This window comes from Takifugu flavidus, chromosome 15 (genome assembly GCF_003711565.1).
Source record: "Takifugu flavidus isolate HTHZ2018 chromosome 15, ASM371156v2, whole genome shotgun sequence".
Taxonomy (NCBI): Eukaryota; Metazoa; Chordata; class Actinopteri; order Tetraodontiformes; family Tetraodontidae; genus Takifugu; species Takifugu flavidus.
The window spans coordinates 10,122,666-10,139,041 of record NC_079534.1 but is presented as its reverse complement, the minus strand read 5'-3'; the positions used below and the strand labels follow the sequence as shown (position 1 = coordinate 10,139,041).

Genomic DNA, 16,376 nt, shown 5'->3' with positions numbered 1-16,376 from the left:
GTTGATTTGTACGTACTTCACAATTGCCTTGTTGGGATTATGGACGGCTTTATTCATGTATTCTACAAACTGATGGGCTAATTTTCTTTGGTACAGATTTCAGTGGTTACAAATATGCATTCAATTAGCAAAAATGTGTAGTGGTATTTTGTTTTGCTACAATGTCAATTTTACTTCACTTTCTGAATTAAATAAGAACAATTTACTATTATTGTTGTTAACTAGGTGAAAATGAAAATGAAACTAAATCCACGTCAAAACAGAAATGGGGTTGGGAAATTATAATCCCAGTGTGCAGACCACCCGTCCTGATGGTTCCTGCTAACAAACACCATGTTGCTTTTCAGTTTTTATTACATAGACGCTGAAATGCACTTAACTGCACTTAAATACAAATAACTGCTCAGGTCACAAAAGAGTAATATACAGTATATGCATAATTTCAAATTTATTTAATTGCTTCTGTTTAAATATAGGTAACTCAAATTATATAATGCTCATGACCAGATAATTCTCCTCTTATTCCATCAGCAGCAGGCTCCTCCCCCATAACTCTGGTTCTAATCACGGCTTCTACCTGTTTAAGGGGAATTTTTCCTGTCACCATTCATTGTTATAGGGCTGTAGCTCTGGGTTTCTTTAAAGCACCTAGAGACAATCTTGACTGTAACATACCTATATAAATACATTTGGATGGATTTAATAACAACAAAATTACCATCAAACCATCCTGGGAAATTTTCCACAAATTAACACAAAATTGTCTTTTTAAACTCTTTGCCTCAGTTTTCTTATAGTTCACTTAAAAAAATACCACAATAACTGATGAAAAAGCTCAGAAAAATAGTTCTCTGACTCACATAATAATAATCACATAAGTCTTCTTTCATAGTAAAGTCAAAACACCAGAATTTGTTAAACAGGGAGTTTAGTGACAACATGCACAGTAAACTTAAGACTGTTTACTTATTTTTTTTTTTAAAAAAGACACATTTTTGCTATGGAACTTAGTACCTCTGCAATGTGAGAGTCTTTGGGTCATCCCAAAAAAATGCTCTTCACCCCTGATTTTTCAGAAAAGTTACGTGGGGGTCAGCTCGTTGCTGAAGAGCAGGTCAAATCGAAATGGTATGAGGCAGCCAGACCTTTTTTACAACGAATACGATGATCACTATAGCAACTGCAGCCAGACAGATAGATAGCGTGACTGCTAAAGTAACGCTGCTTGAGGTGCCAGTTTGACGAACTGTTGTGGGTCTCACTGCATGGATACAAAACTTGAATGTTGAATTAGAAATAGTAGAAATGATAAATAAGAAAAGAGTTTTGCTTACCAGTTTGTGGCGCTTGAGGTAGTACTGCAATAAAAAGATGCAAGATCATCATAATTTGAAGGGATGTGTTCTTCAGAGTTATTTTATACAGATAGTCTAATCGTTGTGTTTCTGTGACATAGCATGAAGACATTTCTATAAATACTGACACGATTTACATTAGTCTGTCAAGGAATTGAAGAGAAAACAAAGTAGACTAGTTGCACACGATATTTACAGTGACAAAACTCTGGGCTAATAATACAGCCTCTAAAATACTACAGATTACACCCGACACCCGTAATTGATAACCTCTGAACTCACTTTTGGGCACTTTACAAACATAAGGTTTTGAGCTGTGCTCGCTGTCGCTTGTCCATTGCCCATCTTCACTGTTGATTGCCCCACTAGTGAAAGAAGAATCAGTACCCCAGTTGGTATAGTCCACGGGAGTTTTATCCACCCACTGCCACATTCCTAGGAGATAAACAGAATTGGTTTGACTTTTTTAAATTATTGGTTACAAACTAGCAAACATAACATTCTTTGCTATTTAGTTCTGATTACTGGAATGAAGACCAGGTGACATGACCGTACCGCTGAGTGTTCTGTACAGGCCAATCCAAAAAGATCTGTAGCTGTTGCTATATATGAAGATATTTCTTTTAATGAACTCCTGCTCTGAAGGGTCTTCAATGCTGGCAAGGGTTGCACCTTCACAAAAAAACAGAGGCGTAAAGGATTGTGCTCAGTGTATGTGTGTGTGTGGGAGGGTTATACTCACCCAATCTTGCACAGCTGACAGATGCATCTGACCAGTCAATGGTTCTTATGACAAAGAGGTAACAGTAGTCTTTAAATGGGATCCAGCTGTAATGCTCTGATGAATGCATGCGTGGACTTTGGTACTGAGGACAAACTCCTCTGTAAGTGGACCGTGTAGGTGGCACATCTGTAAATGACAGTTAGTGATGTCACCGTCAAAAATATGGCAGGATCCTTCTCATTGAATTGTCCATATGTTTACCATCTATAGTATTGTCCATTTCTTTACCTGTACTCTTTATACAAAGGCTGGCCATCTTACGATCACAGTCACCAGTCTGCCATTTACCCTCCTGATTGACATACACACAGTGATAACCTGCACGTGGTTGGAAGTGATCCCAGGCTATTGTGGTGAGATCAAATCCATCAATAAATCTGAAATATCCACCAGTCTGAAAGCAAAGTCAAAAAACGTCAAAATCACCCTCACCTATATCATAAGACTAAGGATTTATATTCACAGTTATGCTTTACTGTTACAAGGGGCTGTCTGTACTATACCGCTTTCCTGTTCAGTCCAATCCACAGAGGAGTGTTTAGGTTCAAAGACATCATATGGCTATAGCTCTTCGCCCACTCATTGCGTAAGCTGGCCAGTTTGGCGCCCTCACTTTCACAGAACCTCTTAGCTGCATTCCAGGACATTTCTTGGGTATTTACCCGAAAGGTATCGTTAATTACTGGGACATAATCCGTGTAAATAATTGGTTTAACGTTGTCTGGGATCAAAGGGTCTGTGGACAGGAAAAATAATTTGTTTAATCAATTATTCTTCGCCCAATTGGAGAAGGAGGTGACACACAATTTGGGGAAAACAACAGGCATTCGTTGTTTCATTTGATCCACTCACCAACATTTCGAAGACAGATGTATCCACATCTTTCATTGCAAGACTTCTTGGCCCATGTCCCAATTCCAGATTTAACATTAGTACTCATTACAAAACATTCTCGCTGATTTAAAAAAATAAAAAAGCACAATAAATTAAAGATATAACTCTACAACATCCAGTTTCAAAATGAAGCAAACATGCAGAAGGGAAAAACTGGGTTGTGTTAACTTTCTTTGGTTTACGCTTCAGTAAACATGAAGATATGCAGCATATTATAAATTGTTAAAAAAAAAAAAAAAAAAGTTAAAGAAAGCTGCTGTTTATGCAAATAGACTGAAATAAAACCATTTAGTTAACGAGAGTATAAATTACCTCAACGGGTTTTGAGGGATTCAATTCAGGCTTCTGTGTAGAAATATATATAGACACAAATGGAGAAAACATGTAAAGGTAAAGTCACAATGAAATATTCTGCATGTATAGCCAATCTATCCTTGTTTGTTTTTGGAAGGGATTTAACACAATTACTTGACAATCGCAGAATCTGTCAGAAAGATTTACCTCAAAGTAGCTATGATGTCTGTGATGAAACATCTAGAAAAAGAAAACAGCAGTTGTACTCATTTTATCCATACACTTAAATGATGTCTTATTAAACTATGTGATAATAATAATTAATTAATTAAACTTGTATTGGGAACACTTTATTAGGCACACCTGCAGGACTTAGTGGATTTGTACATGTAAACAAGGCCATTAGGTAGTTTGATTTCAATTCATCTTTATTTATCGAGGTCTGTTACCGTCTAAATCGTTTCTGTGCTTGACAGAACTTCTGAAGTTCAAACCGAACATCAGAAGAAGCACCTAATGAAATGGCCAATTTAAAATAATAGTTGTAACAATGCTGCACATTAGTCTTCTATCTAATGTAAGAAAAGAAAAACTGTGCACTTACGTCAGGCTGAAAGTTTGTGTATTTAACGGCTTGACCATTAGTCCAGTAGTAAGGTTGCTTATTTATACTTATCAAACCAATCCACAGGTCTGTGGTAGGGGCCTCTACCATGGCAACTGTTAAAAACGCTGAAAAATGTAGCACAAACAGTTCAAAGAAATGATTAGTAGGAAGGAATGAGTCTTTTAGAATGTTGTATATCTTCTGCAAACATCGGAATTTGAAGATGGTTTCAATCAATCAATCAATCAGTCTTTATTTATATAGCGTCTGTTACAATCAAAATTGTTTCTAGGTGCTTTACAGAATCTCAGGGCCTGACCCCCAACAAGCAACAGTGGCAAGGAAAAACTCCCCTTTAACAGGAAGAAACCTTGAGCAGGACCAGGCTCATATAGGGGGACTCTCCTGCTGATGGCCCTCTGGGTCGAGAGGAAGGAGACAGGGGGAGGACAGGTACAATAGAGAATAGGCAGCGATCATGGAAATACATTAATCTTAACAAACTGCTGATGTAGGAGTTGAGCTACTGTCCCAAATATAAACATTCACAGGAATTACAGTCAAAGAGTGGTGCAGTATTTACCCAGAAATCTAACTCAAACATTGTTTTTGAGCCTTTAAGGCCACAGCAACAGTTTGAACCTTTTCAGCTAAAAGAAAAACATGATGTTTATGGCACTTAACACAACTGTTGAAAATTAAGGGGAAACTGAATAAAATCTGATGCCTCAAGCTCAAAGTACTCAAAGTAATACCAAATGAAACTGCACCTGACTACCTCGTCAAAATTGTCTAGATGAACAGGTAGCTATACTCCTCAATCAGCTTTAGCGACCTAGAAAGTTTTGTTGTTGATATGGTCACAGGACTGGAGAAAGAACATTATCCAGCTGATATTTCCATTCCATTGTATTACCCTTGACCCTAATATTCTTCTGAAAAAGTAGCATCTGTAACTTTATACTGTTAGCTATTCAAATGTACCATTTAAATATCACATTTTAAAAAATGCTAAGCGCATCAAAGTGCATGGAGGGAGATAACTATGGTTGAATACAGACCAAACGGATTCTTGTTGTTGCTAGGTGATGGGATGGACATCTGCTAAACATCTGCAGAGGTTCAGAGTTGTCATGCAATCTCTCCCAGCCAAGCCTCCCAGAATCCAGAATGCAAGACACCAGGCAGGACCCATGTTGAGAATTTATTTTAGACATTGCAGCATTTGACACAAACCTTGTGTAGATTTTGAGTCAATTGAAGCCAGATTTCCTCCCATGGCCTTACAGTGTGTCCTCGCACCATCCCACGTCGCATTCTCTTTATTAACAAACTTGTAACACTATATAAAAAAGAAAAATAATGCTGTGGGTTTCCTTTAATTGCAAGATTAATCAGTATTTTGAGTGTTCTTGATGTAATATGTGAACAGGATGTCTTACCCCTGAGGCCAATTTTGTCCAGTTTGCAGGACACCCACCAATTGGACTGACTGTTGGAGCGGCAGCTATATAGGTTTTTCCGGAGCTCCGTTTACAAATGGCATAATTTTCGAATCCACAGTTTAAGTTATGCCAACATTCTGTTAGATAATACAGAAAATGATGTGTCATTTTAGCGCCACTGAATAAGTACACAAAGTACAATGAACTTACACACCTGTGACGGAAGACATTGCAACACAGTGTTCATCATTGTTTAGGAAATGAGGTTGATTTTTTTCCCACATTTGAAATACCACAGGAGACCCATCCATCCATCTGTAGAAATATATTATATTTTTAAGACATATTCATTGCACAAATCTGTGCCCCAAGTTTGTTTTTATATAATTAGATACTCTCCAATTTATACAATTTCTATATTATTCATTCAAAATTATGTAAAATAATTACCTGTAATTAAAGTTTTTGACTGTACAATAAAATTTCAGCATGTATTTTGCATTAGAAAGGCGTGTAATTTTAAATCAATAGGAAAGGGATTTTTCCCATTTCGTCCGAGTTGTATTGAATGCAGCACCATTGTTGTTGTCCCTTCAGAGGCAGAAGATCTGTGGCTTAACAGTGTTGATGAAAGTGGATGTAAATAGATGAATATTTTTGTCCAGCAGTGGTTGGATAGCTTTGCAGGATCTAAATTGGGAGAACCACATTAGAAGTCTGCAATCCTCTGATCAGATGTGACATTGTGGCCCATTAAGGTATCTGGACTTGTGGTCCTGCACCAGGATGTCAGCAGCAGACTTTGTCATTTGTGTGGTCGAGCCTCAACCTGTTTTTTTTTCCTACTACTAAAAATTATTAGAATTTAACATCTACTTTTTAATTCCTTTTCATTTGTTGGTGAAAGCTTGCTTATGCTGCGGATTTCCTGCAATTAATTGGAAGTCCTGCAACAAACTTGACTATGCTAGTGATGAAAAAACACCTACATTATTGTTTAGATTTTTAAACGGCCCTTCCCAGTGGTCGGTACTACAATTAGTGCCATCTTCTGGGCGTAACTTGACATTGGGAACTGCTTTCAGTCCCACACCTACCTGTAAAAACAAGGACCCTACTCAGTTTCAATGTTTCATTCTTGCCATGAGGTCTTCAGGTTGATGGTGCACGTCTAACCATGAGCAAACATGATTCACCTGGACCTCCTGAGTATTCTGATGCATCATTTGTACACCTTTACATCCTTGGTGAGTTTTAGCTGCAGTAGTTCATCCATTGGATGGGACCACCTGGGCCAGGCTTTGCTCCCAGACATGCACCAATTGGCATTCTTCCTTCTTTTGAAAAACTTTTGATAGATTTTGACCACTGCAGCCTAGGAAGGTTATGAACAGGGATCTAGCCATCAGTATTGAAGCTTTTTTGCAGCTTGAAGGCCCACTTAAAAGTTTCAGTATCAGCTTATACAAAATATTTATTAAAGTTTATGCACGACTGAAAAAAAATCCTTCTACAAGTTTTTTTTCCTCCTCTGATTTGTCTACTATTTTTTCATACTTACATGGCTGTTTTGTTGAGGTCCACTGTAAGGCCTATCCAGAAAAGTCTTTCATGTGTGGATATCTGATTGCACAAGAGAAAAAGTGAAAGCAGAAATCCTGCTGCACTTTCTTTTCTTGACAGGTAGTTTCACTCACAAGGTTCCACAGCAGGATACTTTCCGCTTCACTGGTGATTGATACCAGGTCACTGTTTTTCTTTTTGCAATGTTGACGAGCCTGCTCTATTGACATCCTGTCAAGCACAATGCTGTACTCATTCCCGTTCCACTTCAACCACCCATTTAAGGTCTGACTGTATGCTGCAGGTATGAAATACAACCGAGTGTTTTTAAAAAAAAATAATTTTACCCTGTAGAAGACAGGCAAAAGGGTAGATATGCAAAATACCACAGGATGTTTTTCTATGGACCCTGATAAAGACTGTAACATGTTAGTAATGTGTGAACATTGCACAAAAAACACATTAACACCAAAATCCTCAATTACCAGGTGGCACCCTGGTTGGGAGTGGATTTGGAGTCACTCCTAATAACACAGAGAGGGTCATTAGTTCAGTAACTTTAATGTTTTAAATAGAGTTTATGAAAGCCTGGTTTCCATCCCTCAATTACCTTTAGCAATCTGGCATGTCCACCCATTAGTCTTCTCACAGCGTACATCATTCCATGAGCCATCAGTGTACTGGTGCCATTTCATCATGATTTCAACACAAGATTGCACATTGTTTCTGTTGTCTGGCTGTCCAGTTAACCAGTGCTGATACTGTAACTGTTTGAAAAACAGGTATTTATTGTACTCATTTGGATTTTAAATCTAAAAACAAATACTAATGAAGTCTACTCACAGGAGATCCATCACTCCAAACGAAACCGGTTGTTGGGTCAGGGGCACTAAGTCCGATCCACATTGAAGTAAACCTTAAATTCACAAGCACAAACATTTTTCACTGGTAAACACAAGTGAGAGAATGCTGCCTTTGAGATAGTGGGAGAGGATGGAAACTACAAGAATCAAGACATCAACTTCAAAGCAACACAATCAAGTCAAGACATGTTGACTAGAGCTAAGCTACAACAGAAAAAGGACTTTAAAGTAGATGGAAGAGACACACATGAACAAGGGAAAAGGTCAGAGCAAGAGCTTTGTCTGCTACTGAGCACCTGACAATGCTAAGCTAAGCGAACCTAAGCAAACTTGTCTGCTGGCTATCTTCATTATGGATTGATTGAGTAATTTATAAAAACTTTTCCCAGTATTCAGACCAGTTTTTGCACCAAAAGATTAATTTTCTAGTTTTTATCATCAAATGCATATGTCGTAATTGTGTCCTTTGGGTGATGTACTTACGCAGTTCGGACCTGTTGCAGTTGTACATAACTGTGGATACTGACCAGATCTCCTCCAATGGCCCTGCAGAAATCTCTGGCCTCAAACCAGGTTCTCCTTTCCTTTGTTTGGCTAAATTCCTTAAAATACAAAGAAAAATTGCATATTTGCCAGTGTCTTTCCAAGTCCAAAATAGACTTCATTAATTGGAGATCTCTAAATTGCTCTGAGGTGTGAGTGAATGATGTGCGTGAGCACGTTTGTGTTCTGGGCCTATTTGTGCCTCTCACCCTGTGATTGCTGGGACAGACACTTACACCCCAGTGCTCCTAAATGGGATCAAATGGCAATAAAAATATAGAGATAAATTACTACTGCTATCATCCAGCTGCAGCCATATGTGCCACACTTGCCCATCAAGTTCATGTTCATGTTCATGTTGAGTACTGCCTGTACTGGATGCCCATGTTCCTCACACGTCTGCCTGTAACAAAGCCTGATTGTAGATTCATGACAATACCTTAATACAATATTCACTTGATCTCAGCGGCGTCCAATTTTTGGCACAGTAGTCAGGAGTGAAAGTGGGTGGTACGGTGGTCAAGCCTGCCCCCTCTGCTAGCTGTTTGCAGATGTAGCCTAATGTGTTGGTGCAGGGTAGCACATCCCAAAGGCCAGCAAACACTCCCGTAGTCATGGCAACGCACCCTTTATGATGACCTTGGGCAAAGAAATGCAAATTGTTCAATGGACTCACGTGATGCAAATATCTACTGTATGTGGGTTTAACTTTACCACCAATACCTGGCATTACAACATTCCAGTTGGTAAATGTCACTTTGTCTTTGTTAGTCCAAACAAATCTGTTGATGTTTTTCTGGTTCGTCAGGCCTATCCAGAAGTGTTTTTCAGGCCTCATTCCCACCAGGCTCACAAGGAATGCATTATCAACTCTGTAAGAAAAATCTTTTTAAACTGTGCAAAATATAGTGTTTATATGGTGTTAATACAATTAATCCAAAGAAAAAAATATTAAATCCTACCCTTTGGACACATCAGCCAAGTAGGAATTGTAACTCTTGCAGTCAGCTTCGGCCTCAGGGAAACTTTTGGGCTTTGTCACGATGAAGTAGCAATAGGAGTTCTGTCTCCTCCATCCCTGCATCGTACAAAATGCATGACCTGTTAAATTTCTGAAAGCTCAATAGAACAGATCTAACAGTATATGCAACTGTTTGATAGTTAATATGTTACAGACAGTAGGTCTCTGAAGTGTCACCATTTCAGAAAAAATTTTGAACTAATGTCTGTTTATTGGCTATTAAAAAGATGTTTAACATACAACACTTCTCAGTTTGGGACAAAAGAACAAACAATGAAAGCTGGAAAGGCCAAAGATTTGGAAGCAAGATCAAATTTATACAAAAAAGTTTACAAGAAAAATATATTTACAAGAAAAGTAGAAAAGCACTCAAAGGGCACAGACCTAAAGCAGCTTATTTTCCCCTATTTGGTGACTTACACCTGTAGTATAGTGTTTATATAGGCAGTAGTAACACAAGGTTACATAACATAGGAGACTGCTTTATGATCAAAACTTCTTGACTACGATCTTTGGAAAAATCAAAGGTCAAAATTCCCTCCAGTGTCCAGGGTATCACCAAAATGCAATTATCAGTCCCTTCGTCCTTTATCAATATAGCCTAAACATTTCAGGAAAATACGTTCATAACTTTTTGGGTTACTTTGCTGACTGACCAACAGTTTTAAAGGTGACAAGAAGTTGTGTTATCCTGGTTTTAGGAAAGCCATTCTGAACAAAAAGTGCTTCCCAACTTTTGGCCTGCATTAAAACTAGAAAGAGGCAAAACGTACATATTTGCAGCCTATATCCTTTGACACTTCCTCTCCAGACGGTGTTGAGGTGCTCATCTTCATACAAATAAATTCGTGTTTCTCATTGCACATGCGGTCCACCCAGTTCCCATTCTACAAAAAAAATACAACAGAAAAACAAAACCAAAAAAATCATTTAGGTTTTAATTTTTTATTTTATTTTTAATGTCAGTCAGCACCATTTATTCATTTTCACTACCAAAAGTTATTTATAAGTTCTAGTCATCCTCACACTGATGGCAGTGGGGCCTGCCACCTGCTCATCAGAAGATATGAAATATGCACAGACTAAACAGTACATTTCCCTGTATTTCAAAATTATGGCATTTTTCTCCTATAAGTAAATAATTACCCACTGTTCCCCAGAGCAAATTTTGTAAAATGCAGTTCAATGCTCTTTTATACAAACACAGACGAGAAAAAGTTCAAGAGGACTTTAACTTGAATAAAATGACCATAAGACAGTCTGGCCTGTATGGATGTAAGGCAAATTACCTCTCCCCTGATAAGAACACAATCCTTTATTTCACTCAACACATCAGGCTTTCCATATTCCCAGCTAGTGAAGCTGACAGTGGAGTGATCAGCCCATTCAAAAAGACCTTCTGACTTCCCGTCATTTAGTCCAATCCAAATTTCATCAGTTGATGCTGAAGCACATAAAAAACACCCTATTTATATTGCATTAATGCACGATTATTTAACAATTCAATCTTAGCAATTATTGCTAATTATGCAACACAATAGCTGATCAGTCTCACCTGATATTCAGTCATGCTTACAGTGACATACTTTTAGAGACAAAGTTAAAAAATCTACCAACATGCTAAATGTTCTTATATATAAACCTTACCACTCTGATGAGCTTTAGTAAAGGTTTGCATAGACTGAATGATAATCAGCATTATGTGGACCTAATAAAATTCCCCTGTGACTCTGTCATGTGTTTTACTCACACTGTTATCAGCGTATGGAGCACCAACTGGTGTATGGGATCATTTTCCTTTCAGAAAAAATGGGTCTGGGATCTAAAAAGCAGGTCCTATTAAAGTTCTCTATCGTACGGCTTCAAGCAAACTCCAACATATTCTCCCAACCCATCAAATAATGAAGACTAACTGAACCTTGCCTCAACAGGCCTTTCTTTAAGAAGGACCTGTACACAATGCACAATATATTGGATGTACTGGCATCATTAGTAGTAAAAGGTATTTTAAAATACATTAAAATTGCTTTTAATAATTTGAAATTTTTATATATATGCCTTCCCCTACACTAAATTTGTTGCTTCACTTCTTGAGAAATGGACCCCCAAAGATGTTTATCAGTGGCCCATTGCGAAAGAGCTGGGTCAGAATTTAATAACTCTAGTTCATATTTTATGATTGCATACAGATATCAACAAGGTGCATCTGTTGCTAACATAACCTTTCACATGACCTGTAAGTGTCAGCACTGAGTCTGAACATCTATGTTTCCCGCTTGCACATTTGTACATTTGCCAGGAAACAAACTACAGACTCGAGTTTAAGAGTCATTGGAAACTACCCAAAATCCTGTGAAATTTACAATGCTTATATACAGTATATATAATTTACTTTACGACATTCTTGCGATATCAAGCCAGTGCTCACAGCATGTAAACGCACCCTTTCGTGAACTCTTAAGGGTCAAATTTTATCTAACTCAGTTAAACATTTTTGGTGAGGAAGAGTAAAATGTCCAACAGCAACGAACCTAGAGACTTCTTTTTTTATGGCTGTTGTTTTTCTTATAATATTTCTATAGGATTTTCAAATTTGTATTGGTTACATACCATATCCTGACTGAGAGATTAAAAAGCTTTGGTCTTCTATACTGTGGACGCTGGCCAGGTCTCCTCCTATTTTCCGACATTGCCTCTGAGCATCAGACCATGTGTTCAGAGTCCGGATGAGTCGAAAGCAGTGGGTGTTGAAGGGAATCCAGGGAGTCAGACAGAAGCCTGCCTCAGCAGCTGCAGTAACAATAACAACACAACTGATACTTTGCAGCTGAACTCTTTCCCGCATTATACTGCACAAATAAAAGCAGCACATTGCCTTCTGTTAGCAGTCGTTCCTCTTCCACATAGCTGTAGCAAATATATCCAAGTTTCTTGCTGCAGGGAGTATTTTGCCAAAAATAATTTGCAGCTGGATCAACAATCACACAGTTGTGTCCCGGATTACCAAGTGGATATCCTGGAATGATATTAATGATACATAACATGTTGGCTATGGCTTTGGTTGTTCTAAAACACTGACTTCCTGCTATATTGTGTATCGCATTTCAATTCGCATTATTTTATATCCTATTCATTTCCACTTAGGAGAAGGATCTTAATTTTACTAAAGTACTAACAAGGGTTGTGTTATTCCAACATTCTAAACATGAACCTCAGCAATTGTTGATGTTATTTGACAGCTGTAGTAAAACTGATCTATTTTGTAAGGTTGTAAAAAGGTCTACGGCACTTTCTTGTGGATGGAGCAACCATAAGTACTCTAAGACACTTAAAGAGGTGAAGTCGGGTATGAATTCTTAGACTCCTAGTTTCCTCACTGCTGAATTGTGCTAAATCAGACATTGTTATTTAGACTTATATATCAGAATTAAAGAAAATGGAATGAAAATGGAAGAAATATCTACCCGAGTCCCATCTCATATAGCTGTACGGCCTCCCATTAGACCATTTCCAGCTATGCTCTGGATCCAAAATCAGTCCAGACCAGAGTTTACTACCCGAAGTTCCGAGAAGAGCTGTTGTACCGGTAGATGTGTGGGTGGGTGGGGGTGGGGGGTGTACAGAGACAAAGTAAGTAGTTCCCATTTATGCATTTTCATATAACATACTCAGAGTAAGAAATGTCCCTTTACCTGTGACATAAGCCTGCTGGTGAGGATCGGTGATGCTGAGCAGGGAGGCCCCCTGCTGTCTGCAGCTCACCTCAGCCTGAGGCCAAGTCAGAGCCGACTCTGTGTTAAGCTGGTAATACGATCCTGTAGTTGGGTGTCTGTTCCAACTGTGTTTGGCTTTAAATGTAAGGTTAAAAAGCTGCATAACCTTGTGTCGTTCAACTGTATTCGGTTATTGATAAAATTGTTTCCATTAATAAACAATGATAGATGATGTAAGGCCAGTTAAGCAGTTTTTTTTAATTTATAAAATTACTGCTTGCAAAGAGGATTTAACAGCTTTAGATTTCAGATTCTAATAGTTTAACAAATAATGGAGATGTAACATGTAGATGTAACTTTTTTTTCTACAGGGACAAGTCTCGCTGCATTCAAACCAGTGCATGAAAAAAGTGGGTTATTTTTGATTGCCAATCAAACACCATGGCAACTAAGAATCGTGCAAAAAGACAGTCACCTTTGTCAAAGCAAAATTAAGTAGTAAAGAGCTTACATCCAAATCTCCTATTGATCTATTTAACATGCAGCTATTGTTACTACTTGACAGGTAAAAACACACAGGTTTCCTCTCATTAGCATTACTTACATGTTACTGGGCAGTAACCCCAGTGTTCACCTTGGAATTTGGTTTCAATGGCACACCAGAGCCTCTTCTCAACGGAGTCATGACTGGTGCAGTCGGAATACCACTGGTCTTTGTACAGGAATGGAAACATGCACGGCCTTCCGGCTGCATTGCCTCCAATGGTGTAAAGTTCTAAAATCACAGAGCACACGCACACACACGCGCACACGCGCACACACACGCACACACACGCACACACGCGCACACACACGCACACACACGCACACGCGCGCACACACACGCACACACACGCACACACACACCAGTTCATCACAGGGCCCTATAGGAGCATTTGTGGGTCGGGAACCTTGCTCAAGGCTGCCTCGGCAATGCTCTTAAGTTGTTCTGGCACCTTCCACCACTACCAGAACACCTTTCATGTTTTGTGTGCAGTGGGGCTCGAACCGAGAACCCTCCACTTCTCAGCCCAGTTTCCAACAGACTGTAAATGTTCTAAATATTTATGTTTGAACTGTGTTAGAGGAGGTCAGTGAATGTTATATTAAAGCATTTTCACCTGTGAAAACTTTACATCATGTTCTGGAGAGCTCAGAAACTGGGGACTTAAAGGAGGCACACAACACCTAGTGCATGCTGTACTATACCTCGGTATGTCCTTGTGCAAGCGCCACTGTCCGTCCCTCTAATTGTGAGGTGATTATTGGCTCCTATGGTTTCGGAGAGAACAGCTGTGTTGTCTGCGGTGAGCTCGACATAAAGGTCTTGATCCTTGAGGGCAAGGATCGTTTCGTTCCTGCACTCCCACTTTTGAAGCTCACTGTTCTCATCACAGTCATACAGTTTGATTCCACTTCCTGCACTTTTCGATGGGACTCCCAGGCACTTCTTGGTTTGCTCAACCAGAAGCCTGTCACTGTTTGTCCATCGGATGTCATTGCACTCGGCTTTAATCTTAACCAAACAAAACCCACCGGCACTGCTGCTTAATTGAAATTGTGAATCTGTGGAGGAATAACAACAAGAAAAAGAACACTAAAGAAAATTTCCTTAAAATTGTGCATAAGAGAACTAAACTAATATCAATACACTTCAATCAGGCTTAAAGACAAATATCACTTAAGGATTTTAGAGGATTGTTAAGGAATACTGTACCATCAGCTGCCAAACACTGCAACGTTTGGATGAAAAGGACGATGAATGTGCAGCTTATCTTCATGGCTAGAGTCTCTCTGTCTGAACACCAAGTGTGCTCTCCAAGCTTTCCCAACAGAGAATGCCACAGTTGTGCAAATGGCCCCTCCTATGTTTTTGCGATGCAACATTGTTACATAATGAAATCAAGTAGGTCAATTGTATAGTATACATAAATATTAGTGTGAACACAGAAATATTTCTGGGAAAGATTCTCTTTGCCACTTCAAGAGCTTTTTGCATATGATCCAAGAGGACATCTCTGTTTAATTTGTATTGGAGAAGTTTAGAGTCCAAAAGATGCACGTCATGTCATGTGAATGGTGTTTATGTCCTGTGATGGGCTCCAGACCTGCCGGGAATGTATTTGGTCCTCACATCCAGTTGCTGCTTGGACAGACTCCAGGACCCTTTGACTGTGAACACAGTCATGTGTGTGTGTGTGTGTGTGTGTGTGTGTGTGTGTGTTGTGTGTGTGTGTGTGTATAAGGTCAGACATTTTCATGTCCACAAAAAATATATATGGGACATTAGGTTTTAAGACATCTACATATATGTCTATATCCACGTGGATATGGGCAACAGTTCAAAGAAATGATTAGTAGGAAAGAATGAGTCTCTTAGAATGTTGTATATCTTCTGCAAATATTGGAATTTGAAGATGGTTTAAATCAATCAATAAATCAATCAATCATTCTTTATTTATACTGTATAGTGTCTGTTACAATCAAAATTGTTTCTAGGTGCTTTACAGAATCCCAGGGCCTGACCCCCAACAAGCAACAGTGGCAAGGAAGAACTCCCCTTTAACAGAAAGAAACCTTGAGCCGAACCAGGCTCATATAGGGGGACCCTCCTGCTGATGGTCGGCTGGGTAGAGAGGGAGGAGAAGGTGGGGGGGATGGGGGGGCAGGTAGAAGAGAGACTAGGCATTGATCATGGAAATACATTAATTATGGTGTGCTGGTGTAGGAGTTGACTGGGTCAGCGGCATCGGAGGTCAGCAGGTCAGCTTACTGCTGTACAGTAAAGGCGGCTAGACCTGTAGATGGATACAGAGAGGGGAGCAGAGAAACTACACAAGAAATAATATCATCACTGATCTACTCAGTGGGGAGGTGGGCAGGAGAATAGAGTAGAGTAGAGTAGAGTAGAGTAGAGTAGAGTAGAGTAGAGTAGAGGAGAGGAGAGGAGAGGAGAGGAGAGGAGAGGAGAGGAGAGGAGAGGAGAGAGAGGAGAGGAGAGGAGAGGAGGAGAGGAGAGGAGATGAATGGGTGACAGAGGCCTGTCAGGTGATCATGTCTGGACATGATCGGCAGCCTCGGCCTATAGCCGCATAACACGACCCTCTAAATATGATAATTATGTCTAGAATAATAACTGGAACTACATAATTACTAACAATAAGGTTTTTTAAAGAGGAAGGTTTTAAGTCTAATCTTAAAAGTAGAGATGGAGTCAGCCTACCATACCTGGATAGGGAGCTGGTTCCACAGCCG

General features: G+C 39.2%; 1 protein-coding gene across 1 annotated transcript; it reads right to left on the bottom strand.

The window, feature by feature from the left end:
- Positions 1-336: 336 nt before the first annotated feature.
- LOC130539399 (macrophage mannose receptor 1-like) lies at positions 337-15,020 on the bottom strand. The gene is made up of 32 exons (XM_057057711.1): positions 14,839-15,020; positions 14,331-14,687; positions 13,687-13,857; positions 13,062-13,217; positions 12,834-12,944; positions 12,245-12,385; positions 11,980-12,159; positions 10,659-10,813; positions 10,143-10,256; positions 9,311-9,426; positions 9,072-9,220; positions 8,788-8,987; positions 8,289-8,407; positions 7,786-7,858; positions 7,553-7,709; positions 7,428-7,466; positions 7,077-7,240; positions 6,941-7,002; positions 5,594-5,694; positions 5,377-5,516; positions 5,171-5,276; positions 3,932-4,059; positions 3,535-3,567; positions 3,346-3,378; positions 2,992-3,094; positions 2,643-2,875; positions 2,368-2,533; positions 2,098-2,265; positions 1,911-2,027; positions 1,638-1,790; positions 1,335-1,358; positions 337-1,261 (listed from the first exon to the last, which is right to left on the bottom strand). The coding sequence occupies exons 1-32, from the start codon at positions 14,900-14,902 to the stop codon at positions 1,116-1,118; spliced, it is 4,179 nt and encodes a 1,392-aa protein (XP_056913691.1). The 5' UTR covers positions 14,903-15,020; the 3' UTR covers positions 337-1,115.
- Positions 15,021-16,376: the final 1,356 nt, after the last annotated feature.

Excerpts from the sequence above, each read along its gene's own strand:
- LOC130539399 (XM_057057711.1), bottom strand. The coding sequence starts at position 14,902 with ATGAAGATAAGCTGCACATTCATCGTCCTTTTCATCCAAACGTTGCAG. Across the intron at positions 13,218-13,686 it reads GGGTTACTGCCCAGTAACAT|CCAAACACAGTTGGAACAGA; the intron begins GTAAGTAATGCT and ends TTACATTTAAAG. Across the intron at positions 7,467-7,552 it reads GACATGCCAGATTGCTAAAG|GAGTGACTCCAAATCCACTC; the intron begins GTAATTGAGGGA and ends CTGTGTTATTAG.